The sequence below is a fragment of the Polyodon spathula genome, chromosome 19, assembly GCF_017654505.1.
Source record: "Polyodon spathula isolate WHYD16114869_AA chromosome 19, ASM1765450v1, whole genome shotgun sequence".
NCBI classification, from domain to species: Eukaryota; Metazoa; Chordata; class Actinopteri; order Acipenseriformes; family Polyodontidae; genus Polyodon; species Polyodon spathula.
The window spans coordinates 13,028,649-13,039,798 of NC_054552.1; the positions used below are offsets into that span (position 1 = coordinate 13,028,649).

General features: G+C 38.9%; 1 protein-coding gene across 3 annotated transcripts in view; it reads left to right on the top strand.

The window, feature by feature from the left end:
• LOC121294460 (very-long-chain 3-oxoacyl-CoA reductase-B-like) overlaps positions 1-8,650 on the top strand; it is a 133,949-nt gene extending 125,299 nt beyond the window's left edge. For all 3 annotated transcript variants that reach the window (XM_041218162.1, XM_041218164.1, XM_041218163.1), the window contains 4 exons: positions 1,245-1,326; positions 2,177-2,242; positions 4,472-4,621; positions 6,466-8,650. In XM_041218162.1, coding sequence (XP_041074096.1) covers positions 1,245-1,326; positions 2,177-2,242; positions 4,472-4,621; positions 6,466-6,573 — 406 coding nt within the window. In that variant the 3' untranslated portion in view covers positions 6,574-8,650. The remainder of the gene's footprint in view (positions 1-1,244; positions 1,327-2,176; positions 2,243-4,471; positions 4,622-6,465) is intronic.
• The last annotated feature ends 2,500 nt before the right edge of the window (positions 8,651-11,150 follow it).

Below are 11,150 nucleotides of genomic sequence, written 5' to 3' on the forward strand. Positions count from 1 at the left end.
GATTTTCTCTTGTCAGTGAATATTATCTAAGTCTATAGATATATAGAAAACATATTTTAGTAAGCAACACACACAACAAGAGAAATAACACCCCAAATCTGTGTACTGCCAATGCAGAGCGAGTGGTCAGGACATTAGGTGCCTGCAGAGGGTGACTGCCTAAACTGGCACTACAATTAATATGATATCTGTCATGCGGGTTATAGGAGGAGAGTCAGAAATTCTGGGACAGCTTTTAATGGAGTTGTTTTTTGAGGTTACATTTCAAATTTAAATATTACTTTAGTGGTATAAGAGAGTATACGTTTTATTGTACATTTTTAGAAGTCACAAAAAATGAGTCAGTAATATTAATGCCATTTTCTTGTTGCCATTATTTGGATCCTCCATCTGCCAAGTTTCATTGCATTTCAACAGCAGCATTGCATGCTGGCTTCATAGTCACCCTTGATGTAGATGGTGTACAGTTCAAGAAAATTGGGATTTGCACACACACACACACACACACACACACACACATATGGAGACCCAATTACTGTATATTGTAATATTTCTTAATACTTACTATTTCAGGTTTAACTTAAGTGTTATATTACAGCACATGACTAAGTGATACAAGCAGAGGGAACAACACTGTGTGTGTGTGTGTGTGTGTATGTATGTATATATGTATGTATGTATGTATGTATGTATGTGTATATATATGTATGTACCGATATCTATGCATTTTAGAAATATTTACTCATTGACAGTGAAATTGGCTAAATATTTGTAATGTTTACATTCAGCTGCATTTCAGTATCTGCACTTTTTTGAGAATTTCTCCCCTTTGAGACAACCCATATGGGACACATCTGGAGATGCTATTGCTGATATTGTACTTGCTGAAGTCAAAAGGATCTCCTGTTTGAATGAGTCACGTTGTGGAGTGCACCGAGAGAGCATGTGTCCTATTTGAAAGTAAATGAAAGGCAAATAAAATAATTTTAATGTTACAAAACTATCAAGAATCTGCTCCAAACAATACTGTTTCAGATCCTTGAACTGTTTCTTGTTAGTTTCATATCTCAGTTGTTCTTCTATTTGCCGAATAGGTATGAACTGGGGTATCGCTCTGTCTGCAAGACACGTGTCTGCTGCTGATTTGTTGGATATTACATGGGTGATTCATTCAGGATGTATGTGTCTGCTGCTGATCTGTTGGGTATTACATGGGTGATTCATTCAGGATATGTGTATTTCAGGTCCAAGGGGGCCATTCTGAATATCTCCTCTGCAAGTGGCATGTACCCAGTCCCCCTTCTCACACTCTACTCCTCCACAAAGGTAGGAACTATACTCTCACTGACACACATACACACTGCATGTTACATCCTTCAAGTACGGTTCTAATTTTCTTTATGCATTTTCCTGGATGTAAGCGTTAAATCAATACAACACTAATTGGGAGCAGAAATAGTTCAAGGGTTTTATAAATTTTATTAGGTTACATGATGCACTTCATTCAATTACGTGGGCTTCAGACCTTGGCATGCTGCTCCTTGGGCAGATGGATGTTTTTAATGCTAAACATATAAACAGAAGGCAGGGATGTTTGGAGCTGCATGTTGTCATTGCAAGGTGCAAATAGGTTTTGAACTGTCTGAGAGACACCTTACATGTGACATACAAACTTATTATAAATGACACAAATGAAGATTGTACGTGTGTGCGTGTGTGTATTTTGTGAAACAACTTGTATCCACTTCTCCCCCGGCCATGAAATGGTTCTGTCCCTGAATCATGCATGTGGCCTACAGATGGGTGTCCTGGTGAGGCGGTTTATTAAAAACAAAAGTGCAGCGTGAGAAACGTGTTTTTAAAAAAGGTTATAGTGATTTTTAGGTCATATTCTTCACTGGAGAAACTCATGTTTAGTTCACTCTTTAAATTGATGAAGTTTAATAGGATGCTCCATTTGACATTTTTAAACTTTGGAATTAGGTATGGTGTTCTGTGCATAGGATGATATCTGTACATGGGGTAAGAGGTGTTGGAATTTAGGCAAATACTTCACTGTGATTTGGTTGGTTTCTGGTTACAGCAGGCTTTGCTTGCTCTGTCTTGAAGAAGGTGTGAATCAATATTGAGTGCTGTGTAATGTTAATTCTCCTTCTCTCTCTCTCTCTCTCTCCAGGCATTTGTTGATTTCTTCTCTCGAGCAATGCATGCAGAGTACAAGAGCCGGGGGATCATTGTGCAGGTAATGCACTTCCATTCCAGTGGACAGGCCTTCCTTTCTTCTTATTGTATACTGTTGCCATGGAGACCTGCGCTGTCTTAGCAACAGCAGGAACTTGCATCCACACACCTAGGGCTGTGATGCTGTTATGTCTTAAAGACACAGTGCTTTGTTTAGTACTTCTCTTTGTTATTTACTCATTTGTTAGATAAGTAACTACTACAGAGCTAAGAAAAGGGGAGGCGTGTGGACTAGTTTTTAGAGCTGAGGGTCTGGGGAACAGTGTGGTCTAGTGGTTAGAGCTGAGGGATTTGAAGGGAGACCGTGTGGTTTAGTGGTTAGAGCTGAGGGATTAGGAGGGAGACCATGTGGTCTAGTGGTTAGAGCCGAGAGACTGGGAGGCAGTTTGGAAACGCTTCCTCACTCTTTTTAAATGAGAGAATTCCACCACATGCCGTTTTAATCAATACACTGTGAAGGCCAAAATGTTTGCCTGTTTGACTTTTTATTAAGTTTTAGAAAACCTTACTATGCTAATTACTTATTGTGATTTTCATTCTTGACATCATGACAGGAAATTATGTTTTTATGGACAATGTCTTATTTGTTCTTGCTGCTTTTTATTAAAATGTTATATATTTATATATATATATATATATATATATATATATATATATATATATATATATATATATATATATATATATATATATTGGATTGGGATATTGCAAAAATGTATATTTTAATAATGAAAAAACAAACAAAGTTGTACCGTTTACCTTGATCAGAATTTGTTTTTTATTATTAAAATTCCAAATGAATGTACTGGATGTTTGTTCATCTAGGTGTGCAGATGAGGGTTTTAATGAATCTGGCTCAAGTGACTTGAACTTCAGCTCCCCCTTATGGCACTGCCTTGATTTGGCTCATCTCAATTTCGTTGTTTTTCCACTGTATATCTTTTATGATTTTATGTTTTAAAGATACACAAAAAACATGGTGTAAGAAAAAAATAAGTTGATGCCATCCTTTCCAAAAATAAAATAGAAATGACTCTGTCACTATATGATGCACCATTTGAACAAATATTGATAATTATTTTTATAGCATTAGATGTACATAGAAAGAATAGATAAAAATTAGCATTTAATTAAAATAATTGACACCAGAATGAGAGAACCAAAAAAAGGTCTTTCAGCACATGCCTCAAATCGACTTCTATCTTTCTAATCATGTATTTACAATATGCAATATGTTCATAAAATGCATTATACCAACACGACAATTCAAGTTCATATTCTATTTAGTCGTTTTGCAATGTATCTCTTCACTCCCTGAACGTGTTTGCAAGTGTTCTACTGTGGTCTCTTCTGACTTTGAAGCAGCTAGCAACAACCAGCCAGACAATATTGTGCTTTTGCTCTTGTATCCCAATAAAACCATGCATTCCTCTGTTATGCTACGATAATCATGTAAAGTCAGTCTCATGATTCTCAGATCCACAAAGAATCATTACACCCCCAGTTGGAGGTGTAGACTGTAGTACACTGCACTGTATTGGAGGTGTAGACTGTAGTACACTGCACTGTATTGGAGGTGTAGACTGTAGTGTACTGCATTGTATTGGAGGTGTAGACTGTAGTGTACTGCACTGTATTGGAGATGTAGACTGCAGTACACTGCAATGTATTGGCGATGTAGACTGTAGTGCACTATATTGGAGGTGAAGACTGTAGTACACTGCACTGTATTGGAGGTGTAGACTGTAGTATACTGCACTGTTTTGGAGATGTAGACTGTAGCATACTGCACTGTACACTGGAGAACTCCTCAAACTGCAACCAAGAGATTACGCAATGATCAGTGTCAATTGGAAACTTGCACATTTAAACAACAACTTGTAGACCTATCCGTAATACATGTACTGTAGTTGTATATTTAAACACACACACACACACACACACACACACACACATATATATATATATATATATATATATATATATATTATCTATATATATATATATAATATATAATATCAAATAAATATCAAATAGGGAGTTTATTTATGTTTTAATCCCTCAAATAAATATCAAATCCAGTTTAAAACTGCTCTTTTCACTGGATGGTGTGGTTTAATGCTTGCATACTGATTAACAGATAAGCAGAACTAGTTTCCTAGTGAGTGTTAATATCACATCTAATGTAATGACGACGTTCTCTCTCTCCCTCTCTCCCTCCCTCCCTCAGAGCGTCCTGCCTTTCTACGTGGCCACCAAGCTGAGCAAGATCCGGCGGCCGACCCTGGACAAGCCCAGCCCTGCAGCCTATGTGAAGGCAGCTCTGAGCACTGTGGGGCTGCAGGTCCAAACCAACGGCTACCTGCCTCATGCACTGATGGTGAGGATTAGGGTCTCTGAGACAGTACAATACATGTGATAGGCCTGATAGTTAGTCAGTAGACATTTCAATCGCTATTTATAAAGCAAGGTTTTTTTAAAGCCCATTTTGATTGATTACACCAGGTTTGTGGTTAATAACTAATTTAGAGAGGGTTTATTCATTTATACACTTTTCAAAGCACTGTGCAAAACAGTCCTTTCATTTTTAATGAATAGGACCCAAGGTTCATCATTGCTGCACCAAAAATACATCGTCAGGACAGTATTGTAACCAAAAATGTTTGTGTGATTCAAGTGAGGATCAACAACAACAAACTTGGACTTATAAAGCTCTTTCCATGTGAGTCACACCCCGGAGCACTGTACATGTTGAATACAAAAACTACAATAATAATATTAAAAGATACAGAACTAAGCAGTTACAAAGGCCAAACTATATAAACAAGACTGAAAGGATTAAACAGAATCATTCCTTAATACCTTTTGGTTTAGTTTAGTTTAGTTTAGTTGCATAGTCTGAGTAGGAAGGCACCGCTCCTTGGATAGAGAGTCTATGTGCTTCACAAATAAGATCCAAGATCTTTCAGCCACAGGGTATAGCTAGGGACATAAGAAAGGAGCCTCTCCTGTATAAACAGGATTAAGACCACGTAGGGTCTTGCAGGTCAGTAGTGAAACCTTAAAATCCACCCTGCATCGCACTGGAAGATACTGCAGTGTTGTGCAAATATAAACTGCACAGTTCTGAACAACCCCATTAGACAGACCAATGAAAAGAGCATTGCAATCATCAATCCAGGACATGACAAAAGTATGAACCAGTTTCTCCGCATCCACCAAGGTCAAGCACGATCCAAGTTTGACTTTGTTTCTAAGATTAAAGAATGACTAATAACAGTGCAATTTATGACCAACAGTAAGCACTGGGTCCAGAATGACTCCCAAACTGAGTTAAGCTCAATAGATATACCATCCACCATAATATTTAGACTGGCTATATCATGTAATTGACGTCGAGACCCCAGGACCATGACCTCTGCTTTATCATTGATGTAAAAAAAAAAAAAAAGTCCTCATCCAAAGTTTAACATGAGCAATGGAGCACTGATGGACCTTTCCCTGGTACAAGAGGGGAATTTATCAAGGGGTGCAAAGTGTTGTATTTTTGTAAGATAAGGCATAAACCATTCCAAGGCAATACCTTTCACAGAAACACTGTTCTAGGCAGTGAAGTAAAATGTTACGATAAACTTTATCAAAGGTTGCACTCAAATCCAATAAAATGAAGACAGAAGTGATCAACAAGTCGTTTACCAGCCACAACAGAGATGTGTTTGTGCTATGGTGACCATGAAAACCAGACTGGAGTTTTTCCAGTAAGTCATCCTTAGCATGAACATTCTACAGCTGGTTGACCAGTACGCATTCCATGATTTAGCAAGTTAGCTATTGGCCTGTAGTTGCTCAGGGCATCAGGACTAAAATTATGTTGTGTGGTGGTGTGTTTTTTGGGGTTTCCAAACAGCTAATTTAAGGAATGAAGTTGAACCAGATGATAAGGAACTATTGATAATCAGTTTGTGAGGTCCAGTTACTGTAAGATATTGCTATAAAACAGTTGAATTGATTGGGTCCAAAGCACAAGGACAGTGCCAGATTGTTCCGACATGGATGAAAAATATACAGTTTTCAAATTATAGCTTTATGCTGTAAACTGAATTTATGAAACTGCACTATACTGGCAGTATGTTCTAAAATGTAAAATTGTAATTCATTTTGCTCACAATTAGGTAGGGTGGATGGTGTGTTTATCTCTAATCCAGTCTGTGGATCTGTGTGCAGGGCTGGGTGACCACAAGCCTGATGCCACTGCAGATGGTGATGAACTACTCCATGAAGATGAACAAGGAGCTGCGTACTCGCTACTTGAAGAAGCAGAAGGCTCAGTAAAGAGGAAAGGAGCTTGCGAGGGAAGACTCCAAACAGTGGGCCAAACTACTATAGGAAATACATGTTATGTTTTGCAATAATACACAACTTTTAAATTCTTGCTTTGAGGAATCTTAACCATTGAGAAAGCTAAATTGCTAAAATACCTCTGGGTTTGTCTCCTATATTTGTGTTACTGTGTGCTTGTCCATTTTTAGTCTGTGTTGAGTAGACAAATCAGTCTGGTAAACACAATTTATGCAGAGCCTTATTATCTATGATCATATGGAATGTTGAATTGTACAGATTAGAATAGGTCTGCATAATGATGCAGTAGCTGTTTGCGTATGTGTGTGATTGATTGATTGATTGAATGAGGCTACACAATTTTCATACAGACTACTGTTTCTGTTGTATTTTTGTCTGTAGAAGCTGTATGGTTTTTTCTGGGTCTCTGCATATTGAATATAGTGCCGCTATAGCATTTTATTGTACGCTATCATTACATTGCATTCACTGATTGTAAACATTTTAAACCATATGCAAAAAAAAAATGTCATCCCATACCACAACACCATAAAGCAATTATCTATGCAGTTATAAAATGTCCAACCTGCTGCTGTTGTACATACTTTTCAAAATGATGCACACACAAACTACCAACACTGTCCAATTTATTACATAAAACAGAATATTTGCAGTACAAATTTAGACAGAAATCCTGACTGAATCAACATGTGTATCGTATGATAAGTATGTCTTTCATTGCTGTGGTTGCTGAATGTCAGTCTTGCTTTTCTTGATATATTAACTGGACAGTAAGTGCACCCCAAGGCAGGAGACTGCGGATTGAATTTATGGGAATACATATGATAACAAACTAACAATAACAAGACAGCCAACATTCATCACCACAGAGTCCAAGTCTGACCCTGTTTGTCACTGTTCTGCATGTTTTGGATTTAGTGCTTATGACTGTCATACCATTTTTACAGGAAATCTTTAAAAGACTTCTCTGGGTGTACTGTGCCTTCAGCTTGAAGTGAATTTGGATTGTGTGTGTGTGTGTTTGTTTATATATAAAGAATAAAGATGCATCATCTCTTTCTGATGTTTAGGGAAGGTAAAAAAGATCCTCTTTCAAGGAAATAACAGTACAAACACATAGTACAAATTATTTAATACTGGAGTGCTTCAAATCCATATTGCTGTATACGAGTCTGATCCACTTTCCAGAAATGTCCTGTTGTGAGATCACAATACTGATTTAAATGGAACTTGTAGTGGAAAACAACTGCAATTAACAAACCCAGTGGCCATTGATGATCCAGACAGCCACACAGGAGAGACTGCAGATACCAAAATGCAGTTGGGTTTAGAGATAAAGAGTAAACAGACACTCTGGGTCATATTTTCAGCCTGTATTTAGTGGTACAATATGTAATATTAATTTTACAAAACTAGAACCAAGCAACCATGTTATGTAGTTCACATTCTCTTAAGCACTCTCGGGTGGTTTGTTTTTCTGTAAAATGAACATTCTCCTTTCAAAAAGTAGTAGTTTGTTTAAAGAATGGAGAAAAAGCTTTGAAAATATGGTCCTCTGTCCTACATCCACCCTGGCTTAGACATTGAAATCTTGCAAACAATGTAGTTAAGAAAGCTGCTATATTGTGGGCAGGGAAGCTTGGATGCTGATACACTGCATATTGGAAAAACTAAAAGAAACTTATCAAGCAGACAAGCGCTTTGGCTAATGCATTCCTTACTGTAGTGTTTGGCATGCTTTTAGTTTTACCTCAGTTATTTTAATGGATGATTTCTAGAAACAGATTATGCATCTTTACTGAAACAAAACTCAGTTTATAGTAGTGAAATAAACACAAAACCGATGCAATGGTGCTGATGTACAGCTTCCCGATGGGAAAGTCACTGGATGTAAAGGGTGACGTGTGTGTTGTTGGTTCCGAACTTTAAGTGTTTGTCTGTAGTGGAATTCTGGCTGTTTAGCTTGGAGGCTGCCTGTGAGTTATCGCTTCGTGAATGTAGGCTTTCTTGAATGGATTTGAGGTTTCCTAACAATAAAACATAATCTGAAAAGCCATGTCCTGTGGGGTGTTTCTTTTTATCATACAAGTATATTAAAGGGCATGTAATAGTCCCCTATTTTATTATTATTATTTGTTTATTTAGCATACACCTTTATCCAAGGCAACCTACAGAGACTAGGTTGTGAGAACTACGGTATGCATCAGCTGCAGAGTCACAACTCCTGGTTAGGAGCCTTTTCCTTTAACCACCAAACCACACATTCTGATGTTTGATTTGTGTTTCATATGCATCATGTAAGTTGTGTGACAAGGTGAACTGATATTTTCTGCATGATTAATACATTTAGATTGAGCCCTTTGTTATAACACCTCAAGGCCATAACTCAGTTATACACTGACAAGCCTGACAAATGTCAGTAAAATGAGCAACCACTTACCAGCAGTCTATTTAAATGTTATTGGACTTTGAGCTCCTATCTCAATTGTTTATGAAACTTAATTAACTGTCGTCCTGAATATCTTGTAGGGTTATGGAGCACTTCAAAGTCAAGCCATGATCTATTGTAAGTTATGCCTCTAGCGGTGAAAAAAAAAAAAAATACCAAAAAAAAAAAAAAAGTAAGCCTTTGACTGATTTGTTCACATTTTTGGAAGGTCTTTTCTCATTTGTATAAAATGAGTTCTCCTTCAAAACTGATGGACAACACTACTGCAGGCAGGCAGGTGTTCTGACAGCTCCCCTCAGTCCTGACCTCAACACAGATTGACAGGTGTGATGGATTGCATTGTCAAAATAGGCCTTGGTTACATTGATGTAATGGCCCTGTTCATGGTCCATGCTGGATTTAAACATTGCTGTTGTATGTCATGTCTGTTTGTATTCCATCTCACAGCATCCCCACATCATGGCAGATAAGAGACAGCGGGTGAGAATCCAGGACTCTTGGGCTGTGCCGGCCAGGAAGCCAGCCCCCGACCTGCCAGCAGGTACTCTGATCACATACTGATACAGGATTTCAATCAGTAGGTACTCTGATCACATGCTGTTACAGGATTTCAATCAGCAGGAATGCTGATCACATGCTGTTATAGGATTTCAATCAGCAGGAATGCTGATCACATGCTGTTATAGGATTTCAATCAGCAGGAATGCTGATCACATGCTGTTATAGGATTTCAATTAGCAGGTACTCGGATCTCTTGCGGATAGAGGATTTCAATGCTCGGCCTTGCCTGATTTGACCCACGGATTGGAGCCTTACTGGCCAATAAAGCGACAATGAAATATGAGTTCAGCTACGACTGAAGAACAATGGCTGACTTCTGCTGGTTTCCAGGCCAATCGTCTATCTTTAACCATCAACCTGAACTGGGCTTGTAGGGTGACACTTGCATGTAAAAAGGCAACTGTTAATCCATTATTGATCTTCATTGCTTTATTGATCAATGAATCATCCTGGTGCCCCTTCCAGCCTCATGTACACGGAACAAAAATATAAACGCAACATGCAACAATTTCAAAGATTTTACTGAGTTACAGTTCATATAAGGAAATCAGTCAATTTAAATAAATTAATTAGGCCCTAATCAATGGATTTCACATGACTAGGAATACAGATATGCATCTGTTGGTCACAGATACCTTAAAAAAAAAAAAACGTAGGGGCATGGATCAGAAAACCAGTCAGTATCTGGTGTGACCACCATTTGCCTCATGCAGCACAACACATCTCCTTTGCATAGAGTTGTTCAGGCTGTTGATTGTGGCCTGTGGAATGTTGTCACACTCCTCTTCAATGGCTGAGCGAAGTTGCTGGATATTGGCTGGAACTGGAACACGCTGTCGTACACGTTTATCCAGAGCATCCCAAACATGCTCAATTGGGGACATGTCTGGTGAGTATGCAGGCTATAGAAGAACTGGGACATTTTCAGCTTCCAGGAATTGTGTACAGATCCTTGCGACATGGGGCCGTGCATTATCATGCTGAAACATGAGGTGATGGCGGCAGATGAATGGCACGACAATGGGCCTCAGGATCTCGTCACGGTATCTCTATGCATTCAAATTGCCATCGAAAAAATGCAATTGTGTTCGTTGTCCATAGCTTATACGTGCCCATACCATAACCCCACCGCCACCATGGGGCACTCTGTTCACAACGTTGACATCAGCAAACCGCTCGCCCACACGATGCCATACACGCTGTCTGCCATCTGCCCGGTACAGTTGAAACCGGGATTCATCCTTAAAGAGCACACTTCTCCAGCGTGCCAGTGCCATTGAAGATGAGCATTTGCCCACTGAAGTGGGTTATGACGCCGAACTGCAGTCAGGTCAAGACCCTGGTGAGGATGACAAGCACGCAGATGAGCTTCCCTGAGATGGTTTCTGATAGTTTGTGCAGAAATTCTTTGGTTGTGCAAACCCACAGTTTCATCAGCTGTCTGGGTGGCTGGTCTCAGACGATCCTGCAGGTGAAGAAGCCGGATGTGGAGGTCCTGTGCTGGCGTGGTTACACGTGTTCTGCGGTTGTGAGGCCGGTT